This window comes from Electrophorus electricus, chromosome 11 (assembly GCF_041902795.1).
Source record: "Electrophorus electricus isolate QZ-2024a chromosome 11, ASM4190279v1, whole genome shotgun sequence".
NCBI classification, from domain to species: domain Eukaryota; kingdom Metazoa; phylum Chordata; class Actinopteri; order Gymnotiformes; family Gymnotidae; genus Electrophorus; species Electrophorus electricus.
This window is the reverse complement of record NC_137507.1, coordinates 7,210,214-7,225,965: the sequence shown is the minus strand read 5'-3', so window position 1 is coordinate 7,225,965 and position 15,752 is coordinate 7,210,214. Positions and strand designations below refer to the sequence as shown.

Below are 15,752 nucleotides of genomic sequence, written 5' to 3'. Positions count from 1 at the left end.
TGTCGGATCCTCCGAAGCTCAGGGACAAGGTGTCCACGCGTGGGCGGCTGGAGTGCGTGGACAGGTCGGCCCGCAGTAGCCTGCAGTGAAGGGTCTTGACTGCAGTTGTTGGCGTTTCGTTTCTGCGTGGGTGCACTGCACTTGATGACTAACCAGGTGGAGCTTTTCAAAGCTTCTATTAAATTTTTTTTTTTCTAGTTTTAACTTTAGACCTGTTTTTACTTTGCTTTTGTAAGGAGTTTGTCAGACCTCTACGTGCTGATGCATTGCTAGCAGGTTTTCAAGGCCCACGTTGTTTTGACTGACAGCGTTTTGCTAAGGTTGTAAAGGCAGGGGCGCTTAGGGCTGCCCCATACAGGAGACCTGCAGTGACATGGATGCGTATAAAGTGAAATACATCCATTCCGGTGGATGCAGCCACGTCAGATACCGCCATTTAAAACCTGTCACGACCCGAGGCTGTGAGCATATGCTGCGTTAGGCCTGTTTTTTAAATTTTAAGTTAAATATATACATATATTCAGCTAGCTGTACAGCTATAAGCATATCTGTTTGTCGACCCGTCGATTAAAAACACCATTAAGTCGTTTGGACGCAGGTTTTACTGTCATAAGGTAAGTACATCTCCTGCACGAACAAACCTCGGCATTTACGTTATGACTCGTGTATTACCAGCTAGACATAAAATCTAATAACCAGCTGTGTGGCAGTTGGAATAAATGAATCGGTTTATTAATGGCACCTCATTTGTAGTAGCTAGCAGTTGTGTTTATGAAGGTATTCCTCTAGCTGTAGGAAAACTCAACTCCAGCATGCGATTATAGCTGTTAGAGTAGCGTGATGAAATATAACATGAAACCTAGAATATAGATCTGGTCTTTTAGATGGCGAAATATTGCTAAATATTGCGTATAGGACATACCCAGGATAACTGTTCCCATTAGTCACTATGGTAAGACACAAGATATCGCTAGCTGTCCGTCCCTGAGCAAGACCCTTAACCCTCAATTCAGCCGTAATTGTAAGTTTCTTCCGATAAAAATGCCAACTAAATGTCAGTCTTCTCTACCTAGATGTATAGCTGGATCTAGGTCTCCTACACTCTTTCCTTTGGATACAATTCTGAGCTTCACAATCCAAAACTACATCTGCTGCTGTGGATGTATTTGAAAGTTTTGTGCTATTTGTACAAAGATGTGTTTTTAGTTTCACTTATCTGCTGTAATTCCCAGCATGCAATGGTAGGCGTTGTTTTGCACCTAAACAGGACCTTAGGGTTGTGCAATTAAAAAGAGGCTAGAAGTCTCAAAATCAGAACTGTGCAAAAAAATGGTTGGTGAGATGGCAGAATGTCTCTAAGATTCAGTCAAAGGTCATACAAGATTGTCATGGATTTGGTCCAAAGTGAGTTTGACGGTCTCCGACAAATTCATATTTATTTCTGTCATCATTTACGCCCTCAAATGTTTAGCTGTCAGAAGTAGAGCTACAGGTTTAGCTCCACACATACAGGTGAATATTTATTACACTTTAAGAGAAAGTCTGAGTGGCAGAAGTCTCTAATACAATGTGTCAAAATTCACAAAAACACAGTACTGTCTTATATAAGGCTGTACAGTATATCATGTGTTAATAGACCTGGTGCCCTCTGCTGGTCTGCCTCACTGGCCTGTTAATTACAAACCACTCCTCCTTGTTACACACCTGAAGGACATTACCTGCACTCTTTATAAGCCACTCCTCCTTGTTACACACCTGAAGGACATTACCTGCACCCTTTATAAGCCACTCCTCCTTGTTACACACCTGAAGTACATTGCCTGCACCCTTTATAAGCCACTCCTCCTTGTTACACACCGGAAGGACATTACCTGCACCCTTTATAAGCCACTCCTCCTTGTTACACACCGGAAGGACATTACCTGCACCCTTTATAAGCCACTCCTCCTTGTTACACACCTGAAGTACATTGCCTGCACCCTTTATAAGCCACTCCTCCTTGTTACACACCGGAAGGACATTACCTGCACCCTTTATAAGCCACTCCTCCTTGTTACACACCGGAAGGACATTACCTGCACCCTTTATAAGCCACTCCTCCTTGTTACACACCTGAAGGACATTACTTGCACCCTTTATATGACTCTTTTGTGTGTGGACTCACTGTGAGGTTTTTTTTTTTTTGCCTTAGCTGAGTTTCTGATCTGTTTCTTCTGTTGTTGTTTCCCTTTTTGCTTTCTGTACTGTTTTTTGGCTTTTGTCTGCCTCTGAAAACCCTGTTTGTCCCTGATTGGAGTTTGTTCTGTAATAAATATTCTACTTCACTCACACACACCTGCTTCCTGTCGTTAGCAGGCACAATACAATAGTCCCATCCAATATAGCTCACCCTGAACAATCCTAAATAAAAAAGTCGGAGGATTACTTCAGTGTAGGCTTGTGTTCCTTGCTTCAGCTGTTGATCAGATGGAGGTTGACACAGGGGAGCAGTTGGACGAGTTTACAGATTGAACAGAGAACTCAGAAGTGCCTTCAGAGGAGCAGATGGCACCTGATCAATCCAGGTGGGTCATGTGATCGGAATGTCTCTTGTCACTGGTCAGTTCCAGCTTCCCTGTTAAGATTTTGAATTTGAAAGTTTGAAATCAGATCATCCCACATTTGGGAGTGAGGCGTGTTCTGTTTTGTTTCTGTTCTGATGAAGAAGCTCAGGTAAGGTGTGTTGTCTCCACAGCGATCGTGGGGTCAGGGGTTGAGGGTAGGGTGTCCGGATGGGGCAAGGAGCCCGTGGAGCACGTGGAATGATGATGAAAGTGTTCGACCCTCCGGGGCGAGGAAGAAGCAGAAGTCGTGAAGGGTTCACAAATGAATTTGGACTGATTAGGTTACCCTAGGTTTCCCAAGATATTTGAGTTCCTCCTTAAGGGGCTAGCACAGCCTTCAATGTGGGTAAAGTCAGCTAGCACAGCCTTCAATGTGGGTAAAGTTTTGTCATTATGACCATATTTTTGCTATTGTGGCTGAATTGTGTGGATTTGTGAATGTGAGTTGGTTAAAAATATAAGCGCTTTTCACATAGTCAAAAATAAAGTTAAAATAAACTGACTTCTTTTTTTTTTTACTGTTTATTTAAACACAGAACATTAAAGTCCATTTATTAAAAGTAATGACTGCATTATAGTAGTCTGTAGAAAAATGGACACTCAAAGAAATAAATCAAGATAATTTCTAAATGTACAAATTATATTATTAAATGATATTTTTTTTTACATTTTTTGTGAAACTGCACATTATATCTATCTATCTATCTATCTATCTATCTATCTATCTATCTATCTATCTATCTATCTATCTATCTATCTATACACACAAGTTATTTAGAGAACTTATAATAATATAATAATAACTTATAACAATAATGAAAAATGCTATTGATGTACTGATAAAAGGTAGAGTTAATTAAATAATCATTGTTGTGAGACTTTTTTGTGAGCATTAATTTGGATATATTAATTGTAAAACTGGCATTAGCCTAGCAAATGTACTTTACATTAAATGTTACATTTCAACATTTTAAATATTGTAAAAAGATGTGATGAGATCCTGGACTGATTGTTCAGGGTACTGCTGCTAGCCTGTGCTGAGATCCTGGACTGATTGTTCAGGGTACTGTTGCTAGCCTGTGCTGAGATCCTGGACTGATTGTTCAGGGTACTGTTGCTAGCCTGTGCTGAGATCCTGGACTGATTGTTCAGGGTACTGCTGCTAGCCTGTGCTGAGATCCTGGACTGATTGTTTAGGGTATTGCTGCTAGCCTGTGCGGTGATCCTGGACTGATTGTTGAGAGTACTGCTGCTAGCCTGTGCTGAGATCCTGGACTGATTGTTCAGGATACTGCTGCTAGCCTGTGCTGTTATCCTGGACTGATTGTTTTTGTCTCCTGAAGGAGAACATAGTCATCCCTTTGGAAGGCAGGTGGACTTGAATGCAAGATGTTGTCTCTTTTCCCTAGGGCCTCTCTTGCACATAGATAATCACGCTGAAACACACACATCTGTTGGTCCACAACACTACACACCTGATAAGGTAAGGAAAGAACCTACCTGGATCAAAGGTAGGATCATTAACACTGCCTGAATTTCCAGTCAGAATATGCGTGTGTGGCTACGACTGTCCATTGACCCTCAGGACACAGTGACCCGGTCCAGTCCACCCTAATCTCATTAATCTTTTGTTCCTCTGATATTCCTCCACTAGGAAACCCTTTGTTTATGCACGTACAGCATCGTCAGTCTCTGGTGCTCTGGCTGTTGTCATGGTTTCTTTTCAGATCGTGAGCAGTGTGTTTGTGAATTTAGCCTTCATCCCCATAGCTCATCTGAACATGCTTTTCAGGCAAAAATAAATCAATAATGGATGGCTGGAGAAAGGTTCTTAATCAGGGTAATGTCAGATTGAATCTGTGGAGCAAAACACAGAGGGGTGCTTATGAGATGCTCTGTTGTTTCTACTGGACTAGAGTGTCTGATTTAGCAGGCAAAAGAGTGTGTGATGATCATGATGTATCAAGGATAAAAATAGTAAGTAGAGTTAATGACCCACATATAGGAACACAAATCGAAAATTCACAATTTCTGTTCTTTTGTGTGTGTGTGTGTGTGTGTGTGAGGTGAGTGTGTGTGTGAGTGTGTGTGTGTGTGTGTGTGTGTGTGTGTGTGTGTGTGTGTGTGTGTGTGTCAGTATGTGTGTGTGTCAGTGTGTGTGTGTGTGTGTGTCAGTGTGTGTGAGTGTGTGTGTGTGTGTGTGTGTGTCAGTGTGTGTGTGTATGTGTGTGTGTGTGTGTGTGAGAGTGTGTGTGTGTGTGAGGTGAGTGTGTGTGTGAGTGTGTGTGTGAGTGTGTGTGTGTGTGTGTGTGTGAGGTGAGTCAGCAGCGTATGTGCCCCAGATGCATTAGTTAATATGAATCAACCACGTACACAAGAAAAGGCAGAGTAGGAGGGACACAAACAGGAGAGAGGAGAGCGAAATGAACCCAAGCTGTTTTTACAGGGGATGCTGCTCTAATGTGAGGGCCTGAGCACAGTGGGGGCCTGAACACAGTGAGAGCCTGAACACAGTGAGGGCCTGAGCACAGTGAGGGCCTGAACACACTGAGAGCCTGAACACAGTGAGGGCCTGAACACAGTGAGGGCCTGAGCACAGTGAGGGCCTGAACACAGTGAGAGCCTGAGCACAGTGAGAGCCTGAACACAGTGAGAGCCTGAGCACAGTGAGGGCCTGAACACAGCGAGGGCCTGAACACAGCGAGGGCCTGAGCACAGCGAGGGCCTGAACACAGCGAGGGTCTGAACACAGCGAGGGCCTGAACACAACGAGGGCCTGAGGTCAACCCTACGGCACTGGTAAGGACCTCACAGTGTTGACATGGTGTTCAACCTCTCACCTAGAGCACGTCACAGCTCCCAGACTCCTGGGACAGGGGCTGTACATATTTATTTTGGTTGTGTATCAGAGCAGGTAGGAATAAAGATACAAGAAAATTGTAAGACAGATATATATATATATATATATATATATATATATATATATATATATATATATATATATATATGTGTGTGTGTGTGTGTGTGTGTGTGTGTGTGTGTGTGTGTGTGTGTTTTTTTTCTTTCTTTTTTCCTGTTATTTTTTTCCTGAATCTCACTTTTTGTGTCCACCTGTTTTAAGTGACAGTACTAACTCCTCTGATATTCCTGTATTATGAAGTAAATTTGGATTTGGTCCTGTATACCCTCTGTGCAGCCTACACCCCTTGGGCAGTCCCAGGACCAGGTGATGCCAGGCGTACCCAGGTGCCCAGATGTCCCACAGCAGGTAATATAGGGATTGGTTGATGTCTTTTTCCCTTTCCTGAACCATCCTGTCAGATGGATTATTAGCATGTCATCTGTCATGTTGTCTGTCTGTAAGCTTCTGTTGGTTCAGCTAGGTGCTAGTTTGCTTATTTTTAAAATTGGTCGTTTTTTGATATTCATGGTAACTGTAGCTCAGTAGAGAAGATGAACTAGATTGTCTCCCTTATTGTGGAAGATGGAAACATCATGGCGGTCTAAGGCCAAAGCAGAATTGTGTTTCTCATAATGCAGAAACAGGACAGCCGAGGGAGAATCTGACTCATTTACTGTGCATCCCGTCAGTAAGTGCAGTATACTTCAATAGTCATTCCATATTGTTATGTTTATTGCATTTGCCAATCAAAAAACTTTTATGCCAGTATTCTAATAGTGAAGAATCAATTGATAGTCTGTTAAATTTAATACAAACTGCAAATATCCTAAATTTTTTTCCATGAGGTACATATCAGAATCTGCAAATTTGTTAAACTACAGCAAAACTGGTTTAATACAGCCATGTGTTTAATAAAACACACTAGAAACATGTTTGTATGATGGTCAGTGACTGTTCACCAATAGTTAATTTTATTTTTTACATTTACTGCGATTAAGTACCAATGTATAGGCTTGATACAGCCTCTTCATAACTAAGGAAACTTGTACTGATCACAAACACTAATGATGCATTATATTGAGGGTGTTTTATTCAGATAGCCATCTCCTCAAACCCATTGTAATACATGTTTTTCCAAAATGTTACAATCACGCAAAAAGAAAGCAGAACTTTTAAACCTTTTAATGTAAATAGAATGACTGACTCGTGTTTACAAATAAACACATTATATCAGACACACAACGTCAAAGCTGTTCTTATTTAATTTGTCATGTGTACAAAACCAGCATGTTTCTATAATTTGAAGTAATGTGAGCAGAAGTCCTGCATTCTTCACCATCTCAATCTCCAAAGAGACTGCAGTGATGTCACAATGACAAAAGGAGCTTCTCATTGGCTGTCTTGCTCCTCCAGCTTCTGTTGATTCCACATGGGATTCTGGATGTGCTCTGGAACGGTCTCTATAGCAGTCTAGAAAGGAGAAACGGACAATTCACAACTTGCATTGGAACAGACATGAAAAGCCATGACCAGAGCCCTGTAGCTGGAGCTCTTGGATGGTTAACTAGCAGCTAACTAGCCCTGCTACACACCACGTCCTGAATGTGTACGTGCTTTACGGTCCTGATGGTTGCGTCCATCAGTCACGTAGATGCAATCACCTATGGCCACTATGTTTTTATCTTTAGATAGCTTCATCTTGAACCAAACAGTGCAACCTTATTTCAAAGGGATTTGGCTAAATTTCAAAAAACATGACGTGCCATTTCCAGAATAACTAAAAAATCCTGCCTCCTTCCATAAACCCAAATATGGGTTTTTATACACACCTCACAAAAAATGCAAATCAAAATAGTGTAAGAGTCTATTCATTTCCAGTGAGTCTAAACAGACACAAGAGTTTGTTTATATCTGGCCATTCGGTTACCTTGGTGACCTCCACTAAGTATTCTAAATTCATTGCTATCACATTCAATCACATAGGCATGTTACAGCTTCCTAATAATCCAGAGACTTGATTTTTTTCTACATTTATTACAGTGTTTATATCAGGTGATTGTTACCTTGGTGACCTCCATAGCCACGCCCTCAGGTAGATTGCGCTGAATATATTCCAGAAACACTCTTGCAGTGGAACCTGTAATCCTCTGAATCTGACACACACACAGGATTTTATTGCTATGCAAATTGCTAGTGTCTGTACTAGACAGGGTACGTAGCATTTTGCACACAGTCCATCACTCTCCAACTCTTAAGCTTGAAACTTCCCCCTTTTCCAAATGCTGTTGGCACCAGGTCTCACCTCAATGCATCTGTAGTGTGTCCTCATTTCATACTGAACTCTGTGTTTCTTAAAGATGTGCATCGACTTCAGAAGCGTAAGTCTCTCTATCTTCTTCCGTGGTTCGAAACTACCACAGAAATGTAAACATGCTAAGTGTGCTAGACAGAGACTGCTCAGCGATCACTGCATATTGCCTTTTATTATTTTTTTTGCAGAATGTATAAAATAACAGGAATTTGGGACTCACACTTTGGCCAGTGTTAGGCCAAGCTCCTTTGCTGCTAGAGTCGCAAAGAACTCATAACTGTCCAGAACAGCCCGATCGTGGCCTTTAACCAACACTGTCAACTTCTGGAACAGAGTGTCTGGCTCGTCTGTCACTGTAATCTATAGTGCACAGCAGGAATGAAGCAAAGCAGGCAAACATGGCCAAGCCAGCCAGCAATTCATCACCAAAGAAAGAGACTGATTTATGACTGATATCACGGTTCACAAGACTTACGGAAGGGAAATGTGAATCAGAAACAGTTCCAGTGTGAAGGTAGACAGGATGGACTGAGCTGCAACCACTACAAAAGAAAAAAATCTTAGAAAATATTAGACTCATACAGAGTTTTCTTACATCTAGTTAGAAAATCACACACGTTTCCAATGCTGTTTACTTTCAAATAAGACAAAGAACAAAACCTAGTATTCAATAGGATGAAAAACAGCAATAATGCAATAGGAGGATAATATTTCTATGTGACAGGCAGCTGTCATTCCTACAGATCCTGCTAACGAAATGTGCAACATATGACATAAGCATTTTTACACAGCGTAGATACTTCCGTAACGATATTCCTCAATGCTTCTGATCTAAACTGTACAGTATAATGAAGTATAATACACTATAATACACATGTTAACATGAAATACCAAAGGTGGGGACTGACCGGAGTAATGTTGGCTGACCGTGACATGTGTAGATACGCCGCTGCACACACAGCTGAGGAACAGAAGAGAACTCACATGGTTCATCAGATCGGTACAGGACTTATGTATAACCTCGCACTGACTGACCCATGAGGGGAATATTCCTGTACCTTCAACGACGTGTCTTGAATTGTCTTTGACAGGACTCGCAAACTTCTAGACATCCACATGGGCGCCGCCATCTCTGCTCAGTCACCGGACGGTACTAAGAAATGTTCTTCCGGTCAGACGCTTATCAAACTAGCGCCATCTAGCGACCGGACAATAACGCGACAATTGTAAAAATGTATAAGGTGTAATGCTATACTCAAGCAACTTCAAAACGAGTCCTATAAACGGATGATGTACAGGATTTGTAAGTTTATGATTTTTAAAACAATATAATAAACAAATTGAAATAAAAATTCACACCAAGACGTCGAATAACAATATTACCGTACACTTGCCCTCAGGCAACAAATCATATTTTGGGGCCTTATACCCCCAATCTATGCATTTATTATTATTTTTATATGGGTTTGTCATATTAAATCAATATTAGATAAAGTACAATATTTGTTGTGCTGTGACCTCTTTACATCTCTGCAGGTGAAGACAGTAAGTACCAAACCTTTGGCTCCTTTCAACTTCAGATTCTTCCAAGGTCACTGATACAAAGGCATCTACAGATACTGATACACTGCTGAAACAACTGTTCAATTTGCAGTATACAAATTCAGAAGGTTGATGAAACTTGCTGAAGATGTTACAGTGTTTTTAAGAAGACGCTTCTGGATAAAACAGTTGCGAGTATGCATGTGACTAAACCTCTCATTATTATTATTTATCCAGTAGGTGTATGTCACGTCTCCAAGCAGCTCTATTCATGTCTGACATCACCACGCCTCGCCTAAATATTAGTCCCACCTATGTCCCCCGAATGATTACTTCCTACAGAATCCTGCTTTTTCCTTTCTCCCATAACAAAGTATTGTTTGCCTAGTGCCTTGATACTGAGGCATCTAGTGCAATCCTGATCTGTATGTTACTGATGTATAGCAGTGATATTAATCATATTATTTATTATTATGCAAATTGGAGCTCTGTTTTTTTCTTTCAGAAACTACGGTGCACCAAACATTTGTTGATATGTTCACTTTTTCATAAAAGAATATAAATAGACATTTACTGTTTGATGTTGAAAACAGTTTTTGAAAAGAAAACATAAACTGGCAGAAAGGCATATTTTATTTTTATTTCGTGGCAAACAGTTTCTTAAACCACATTTCATAAAATGATAACTCATATTTTATGGACTGCAATGGCAAAAAACCCCAGAAAAAATGTAAAGTGCTCTGATATACATGTGGGAGCATACATAATAAAAAGTTTCACTCGATCCAATTTAGACAGTTTTATTTAAAAAAACTCCTGGTTTAGCTCTTCGCTTGATTAAATTTGCCTTTTACGGTATGCAGGAGCTATAAATATAAAACTGTGATTCTTTCCATCCGATTATTTGAGCCCACCTGTAGTGCAACCTACCATCTAGTGTGCTAGCTGACAAATAATAGCTTATAATATATCTACATTACGGGCCATTCATCATAGTGGTAGCCCACATCCCATAGTCCACAATCAGTAATGTTACCGGCAACAGCAATAACATGCATAGGCACCAACTGCAGTCAAAACAATCTATGATAAATGATCATGTTATTTATGCCATAAATAAATTAAATTAAATAAATAACCTGCATTAGATTTTTAGATTTTTATATTATAAATCAATATAATAAATATAATAAACATAAACCTTTGTCCCCTTCTTCATTCTTCATTATTCATTAATATGATATTATTAAAAGCTAGATTAGAGAATATTGGTAGCATGTTTATTAAAAACTACCCAGTGTATAGAGGCTATGGCAGATTAAGATACCAGTGCAAATAAATTTATGGCTACTGCTTTTACACAGAAAACGTAACAGACACCTTTTACCCACAATATCTCCTTTCTGTTCTGTGAAAATGTGAATATTTGTACCTTTTTAAAGGAGCTCAATCTCCTAAACAAAAAGCAAGCCTTCTTTGTTTTTGATGAACTCAACAGCTACATGTACAGCTGTATTTATAGGTGATAACACAAAGCTCTTAAATAAGCAATCTAATTTATATATTTTTTTTTAAAATATGAACAACAATTTTCGTTCATCTGTAATAAAACTGAACATTTCGCTTACGCTATTAACTAATGAAAACACGTCTTTATTTGTTTACTTTTAAAATTAGGTTCAGATTGGAGTCAAGTGATAAATTACTTGTAACATATGTAATAACATGGAAAGACAAAAAAGCCAAACTATTCTTGCTGTTGTACAGGTCCCGGGAGAAGGCTGGAGATGGAGGTTGAGTTAGGGTGAGGTCACTTCAGGACATCCTGTCTGGCTGAAGCTCGTACTTTGTTCTGCTGTCGTTGTCGTGCGAGATACCAGCCACTGCTGACTGTGTGTGGATTTTATAGCACAGCATCAAAGCAACAATCACCGCGGCAACCTGGCCAATCAAGACAAAAGGCATGAGACAACCCAACCGGTACAGAAGTGAAAAATACCTGCCTATAGAGTCTTAGTAATAGCTGCGTTCTGTGACGAGGGAGCTTGGCTTCACTGCATGCAGCTGGGAAATGTTGGTGTATCATCACATATTAATGGAGAGTTCTAGAGTGCAAGGGTATGCGATTTCTGACTGCTGACTTGACTTATACATTCAAGCGAACCTTTTGTTCTGGTTTTCCACATTTGAATTAAAACTAGCCTGACTAAACTGTCATGTTGGCAATTCGCCTTTGAATATATGTATTTATTTATTTATTAATCTGGGTATAAGGTTAATCTGGTTCTTGCAAACCAGCCCAAACATTTAAATTTTACCGTTATGGTTGCTAAAGTGAAGAATATTCCAAGCAAGATCTTCAAGATTTTCTTCCTTTGTTCTATTATGATCGGCCCACATGTCTGTGGAAGGCAGCATTAAATGTGGAAATGTTTATTATTAAACCATGAAAAGGGAATCGGAGGCAGCAAAGCTCCACACTGAACTTTGACCTCTTACCATGTGATAAACATAGCGCTCTTTATACCGAGAAGACACTGTGGCAGTATGAGGGTTTCGGATCCCCTGCATCAGGAAGCCGTCACATGGTGATCACATGGTCAAAACAGAGACAAACCCCTCCTTTAAAAAACATCTTATCCAATGAAAAATAACAACGGAGTTAACGTATCCAAATCTTCTGTATATCTAACCCCAATCATACATACCAGGTTATTTATGATAAATAACACCACAACCATTTATAAAATAAATGACATTAAACACTACTTTCATCCACATGTAATCCAAAGAAATCTATCAAATGGTGAACTTTGTTGTTTCAGTAGATTTTAGGGCTTGCTTTCCTGTACAACTTGTTAATGTTGAATTTTACTGAAATGTCTAAATCTACCTCTGCGTTACGGAACGAATGAACAGCAACACATCTGTCTATGTAGTCTGGAGGACAGAAGCATGAAGGTGGTATCTGCTCTCTCCAATCCGTGTAATCCTTCAGACCACAGCATCTACTCTGATAACAAATAGAAAGACTAATGCAATGGAAAACTGATGTACCAAGACTTACATTTATACTAATGTGATGGAAAGTAATAGAAAATAACTTAATTGTCAAGTAAGTGACATCCAGTGTTATTGAGTTTAGCAGGAAACTGTGAAACTCCAGCTCAGTGCTGTTCGTTAAAATGTTTTATTAGTAGTTGTAGTAATAGTGGTGATCTTGTTGGTGGTAGTAGCATAATGGTAGAATATTAGTGGTGTTATTAGTATTAGAATGTTGTATAGTAATGTTATAGAGTAATATTAGTGGTAGAATATTAATGGTAGGCAATATTAGTTATAGTGATAGTTATAGTGATAGGTAATAGTTGTAGTTCTGCATACCTCTAGCTGTAGTTTATTGAGCTTTTGTTGGGATTCTGCATTTGCTTCAGACAGTGGGATCATTTTGTCCAAGTCCCTCTCAATGGCCTCTTTCTGATTAAACAACAAAGATTTTTGTTTACCCATGACAGAAAACCTGGCAGGTCCTGTTTGAAGAGTGACACTCCATACATAAACGCTGAAAGAACAGTCTGGAAGGCACTGGAACGGTACCTGTGTCTCAGTGAGAGTTACTATGATCGCCAGGACTGTGAGGAGAATAAACTCCATGACCGTTAAGACACTGTACTGTGAGGAGAAAGCAAACGCACAAAACACTGTCACATACTCATCCATTAGGTATGTCTGAGTAATTCTCTTGCATTCAGTATTTGTTGTTTATGTTTATTTCATTTTTTATTGTTTATTATTAATTTATTTGCCAGAGACAATGCACATGAATTAACATAAAGTAAATGTGCCAGCGTTAGTCAGTTATTCTGACATTAGCTACATTAGCTGTTTCTGAGTAATTCTCTTTTGGGGTCATTCTCTTAAATTAGGTGTTTTTGTGTAATTCTCTTACATTAGGTACTTTTTTGTTTATGTTATATTATGTTATGTTATCTTTGTTTGTTATGTTTATTTATTTGTCAGGGACAATGCACATTAATCAAGACAAAGAGAAAGTATTCTCAAGAGCATTTGACTGACATTCATTTCCTATTACCAAATTGTTTGGTGTTATGAGAAGCTGCATTACTGACACTTATTAATATTTTTCAAATAGTTTCGTGCGTGCAGAAGGGGGTGCTGTAGTGCTTCTGCAAACCGCCAATAACTGAGAGGTCTGCTGTAGAAACATTCTGCATACATTCCTACTCCTTCACTCAGAGACCCGAGCCAGTTCACATTCTTTGTTACGATCCAGCCCCTTTGGAAACAGAGCCAGGATATTATTCTGGACCTTAACTTCAGAGTAAAGCTGAAATAAATGGAGAAGGATATAATCTCACACGATCATTGTGTGGCCACTTACAGCTTCACTGGTTTCAACCATTATTGACTTTGCTTGTATTTTAGAATATAGAAGATAGACTGCATGTCTCTCTGGACAAACAGACAGCATGTGTCTTTGTACAAACAGACAGTATGTCTCTTGCCTTCATCATTTTAAGTGCATTATGACTTCAGCATTAAATTGAAACTGGCATTAATTGAAATTTTATCTGAGGATTCCACAGAAACACGGCCTTTTAATGACCAGAGTGACCCGCATACACAATTTGCTCCCTTACTGTGTAACAGCTGTGTTCATTTGAAGGAAAGCTGGCTAACCAGGATGAGAGGCACAACTTGTTCCCTGTACGCTCCGTACACCCCCAGCACTGAGATGAAGACGGTGGCCAGGCCAAAGCCAACGCTGAGATTGACACTCTGAGATCCGTCCTAAAATCCATCAGAAAAACATGCTCACAGTCACACAGCCTACATGAGGCTGAGTATTCCCCACTGTTTCTGCTCAGTGTCGCTCAGCGTTTATGTATGTACCGCAACGCATTTTGTAGCACCTGTGTTACAGTATGTGGCTGCGTAAGAGAATGCAGGTAAACACTGGTGAAAAATAAATATCAGCAACATTATTAACCAACAAAGCAAACCATGACCATCAGATCTGCATATCAGCTTGGACAAAGAAGCTGCACTTCTGGTTTTCAAAAGCACAATAAGGGTATTAAGAACTGTACAGCACAAAGATACTCATACTTGCCTCCACTGGTCCAACTTTAACACTGTTTGCTATACCAAACAGGAGCAAGATCACCCCAAAGATCTGAGGATAGAACATTAACAGGGATGAAGCTATAAAAGAAATTAATATGATCTTCATAACTGCCAAAAAAATACGTGAAAGATTGCCCAGCTACCATCTTACCCCAAGCAGGATGTTGAGAACTATGCACAACCCTCTGGTGTAGGTATTCCCTTTCGCCATTCTGACTGCAGACAGGGTGCTTGGCTTCCAGCCCTTGTGAGAACTAAGACGAGGTCCAGGCAATGTTTTTAACTGAGCTCTTGGCAGAGGCTGGGCTGATGTAGTGCTGTTTAAAGATATCTCATTTAAATGTTTTGGTTATAGCAATGGAAAATGACCAAATTTGGAAACCCAAGTAGATTTGTTGGGTGCACAGTCAAATCTTCAGGACATTCCTTTTTAAAGGAAGACGTGCACAACTAGACTCACAATGGACTGGTCTGGATGCACTTGCCCAGAGTGGGGGGTGAGACTGAAACTTGGGCGTATTTCCTCGAATTATGAGACATTTGTAAATCCATGGGAGTATGTAAACAAACTCTTAGTGCCAGCAGACATCCTGCAAATTACCCTGTGATAAAGACACACAGCTGCATGCATGCATGCACATACACACGTATGTGCACAGACATGCGCGCCTGCACACACACACACACACACAACTGGAGATAGTTAACATTTCCTCCTGTAAGACAAAAATGTGTGCACATGTGCATGCACACACATACATAATGGAAAGAGGAAGCGAGAGAGAGTGAGAGAGAGGAAGGAAACCACATTTGAGAATAGAATGTTTCCCTTCCTAGGATCTCAATTTAAAAGGTTATTTGTAAAGAATTATATTTATTTTATTTTTGTACATAACAATTACATATTTTCAAACTAGATGCTATTAAATCCTTATATTTAAATATGATTTTGTGTTTATGTTTTGCCTCCATTATCCACTGCTTGCATTATTTAGAACAGCTCAGGGGTCATAGGCTAAAACCTGGGAAAGCCCAGACCAGGACCGGACTACGAACCATGGGCTCTGTCCAAGTAGGTTCAGTTTAAGAGTTAACAAACCTCCCTGTGTTCCATCTGTCATCTGTCAGCAATTATCATTGCCTAAAATATAGATGAATGTGAATATTGCTCTGAAACACAGATAAAAAAAATGGAGAATCCATATTTTAATAAAATGATCATCAATATGTCTAGTAGCATTGGAAC

The 15,752-nt window shown here is 39.8% G+C and overlaps 2 protein-coding genes and 1 long non-coding RNA gene across 7 annotated transcripts; 1 reads left to right on the top strand and 2 right to left on the bottom strand.

Annotated features, from left to right (window-relative positions):
- Positions 1-4,789: 4,789 nt before the first annotated feature.
- LOC145659944 (uncharacterized) lies at positions 4,790-6,417 on the top strand. Its single transcript, XR_014126128.1, has 3 exons — positions 4,790-5,402; positions 5,800-5,871; positions 6,144-6,417. It is a non-coding gene; the product is annotated as an uncharacterized LOC145659944 (long non-coding RNA).
- Positions 6,418-6,575: 158 nt separating this feature from the next.
- Positions 6,576-9,017, bottom strand: mrps10 (mitochondrial ribosomal protein S10). The gene is made up of 7 exons (XM_027007497.3): positions 8,875-9,017; positions 8,725-8,777; positions 8,292-8,358; positions 8,037-8,176; positions 7,808-7,916; positions 7,569-7,658; positions 6,576-6,975 (listed from the first exon to the last, which is right to left on the bottom strand). Exons 1-7 carry the CDS (start codon positions 8,944-8,946, stop codon positions 6,895-6,897), a joined length of 612 nt encoding a protein of 203 aa, XP_026863298.1. The 5' UTR covers positions 8,947-9,017; the 3' UTR covers positions 6,576-6,894.
- Positions 9,018-9,973: 956 nt separating this feature from the next.
- On the bottom strand, positions 9,974-14,951 carry LOC113575786 (23 kDa integral membrane protein-like). Of its 5 annotated transcripts, none has more exons than XM_035527735.2 (9): positions 14,658-14,951; positions 14,493-14,584; positions 14,060-14,170; positions 12,956-13,030; positions 12,743-12,835; positions 12,252-12,371; positions 11,858-11,923; positions 11,677-11,760; positions 9,974-11,299 (listed from the first exon to the last, which is right to left on the bottom strand). In XM_035527735.2, exons 2-9 carry the CDS (start codon positions 14,568-14,570, stop codon positions 11,174-11,176), a joined length of 753 nt encoding a protein of 250 aa, XP_035383628.1. In that variant the 5' UTR covers positions 14,571-14,584; positions 14,658-14,951; the 3' UTR covers positions 9,974-11,173. The 5 variants fall into 5 exon arrangements, with proteins under 5 accessions (XP_035383628.1, XP_035383627.1, XP_081579823.1 ...); XM_035527734.2 differs by having other exon boundaries at positions 14,493-14,555; positions 14,658-14,947; XM_081723697.1 differs by lacking the exon at positions 11,677-11,760 and having other exon boundaries at positions 14,493-14,555; positions 14,658-14,948.
- Between the last annotated feature and the right edge of the window lie 801 nt (positions 14,952-15,752).

Excerpts from the sequence above, each read along its gene's own strand:
- mrps10 (XM_027007497.3), bottom strand. The coding sequence starts at position 8,946 with ATGGCGGCGCCCATGTGGATGTCTAGAAGTTTGCGAGTCCTGTCAAAG. Across the intron at positions 8,778-8,874 it reads TTCAAGACACGTCGTTGAAG|CTGTGTGTGCAGCGGCGTAT; the intron begins GTACAGGAATAT and ends TCTGTTCCTCAG. Across the intron at positions 8,359-8,724 it reads GGTCAGCCAACATTACTCCG|TGGTTGCAGCTCAGTCCATC; the intron begins GTCAGTCCCCAC and ends TTTCTTTTGTAG.
- LOC113575786 (XM_035527734.2), bottom strand. The coding sequence starts at position 14,717 with ATGGCGAAAGGGAATACCTACACCAGAGGGTTGTGCATAGTTCTCAAC. Across the intron at positions 12,836-12,955 it reads TAACTCTCACTGAGACACAG|AAAGAGGCCATTGAGAGGGA; the intron begins GTACCGTTCCAG and ends TTGTTTAATCAG. Across the intron at positions 11,300-11,676 it reads TCACTTTAGCAACCATAACG|GTTGCCGCGGTGATTGTTGC; the intron begins GTAAAATTTAAA and ends TTGATTGGCCAG.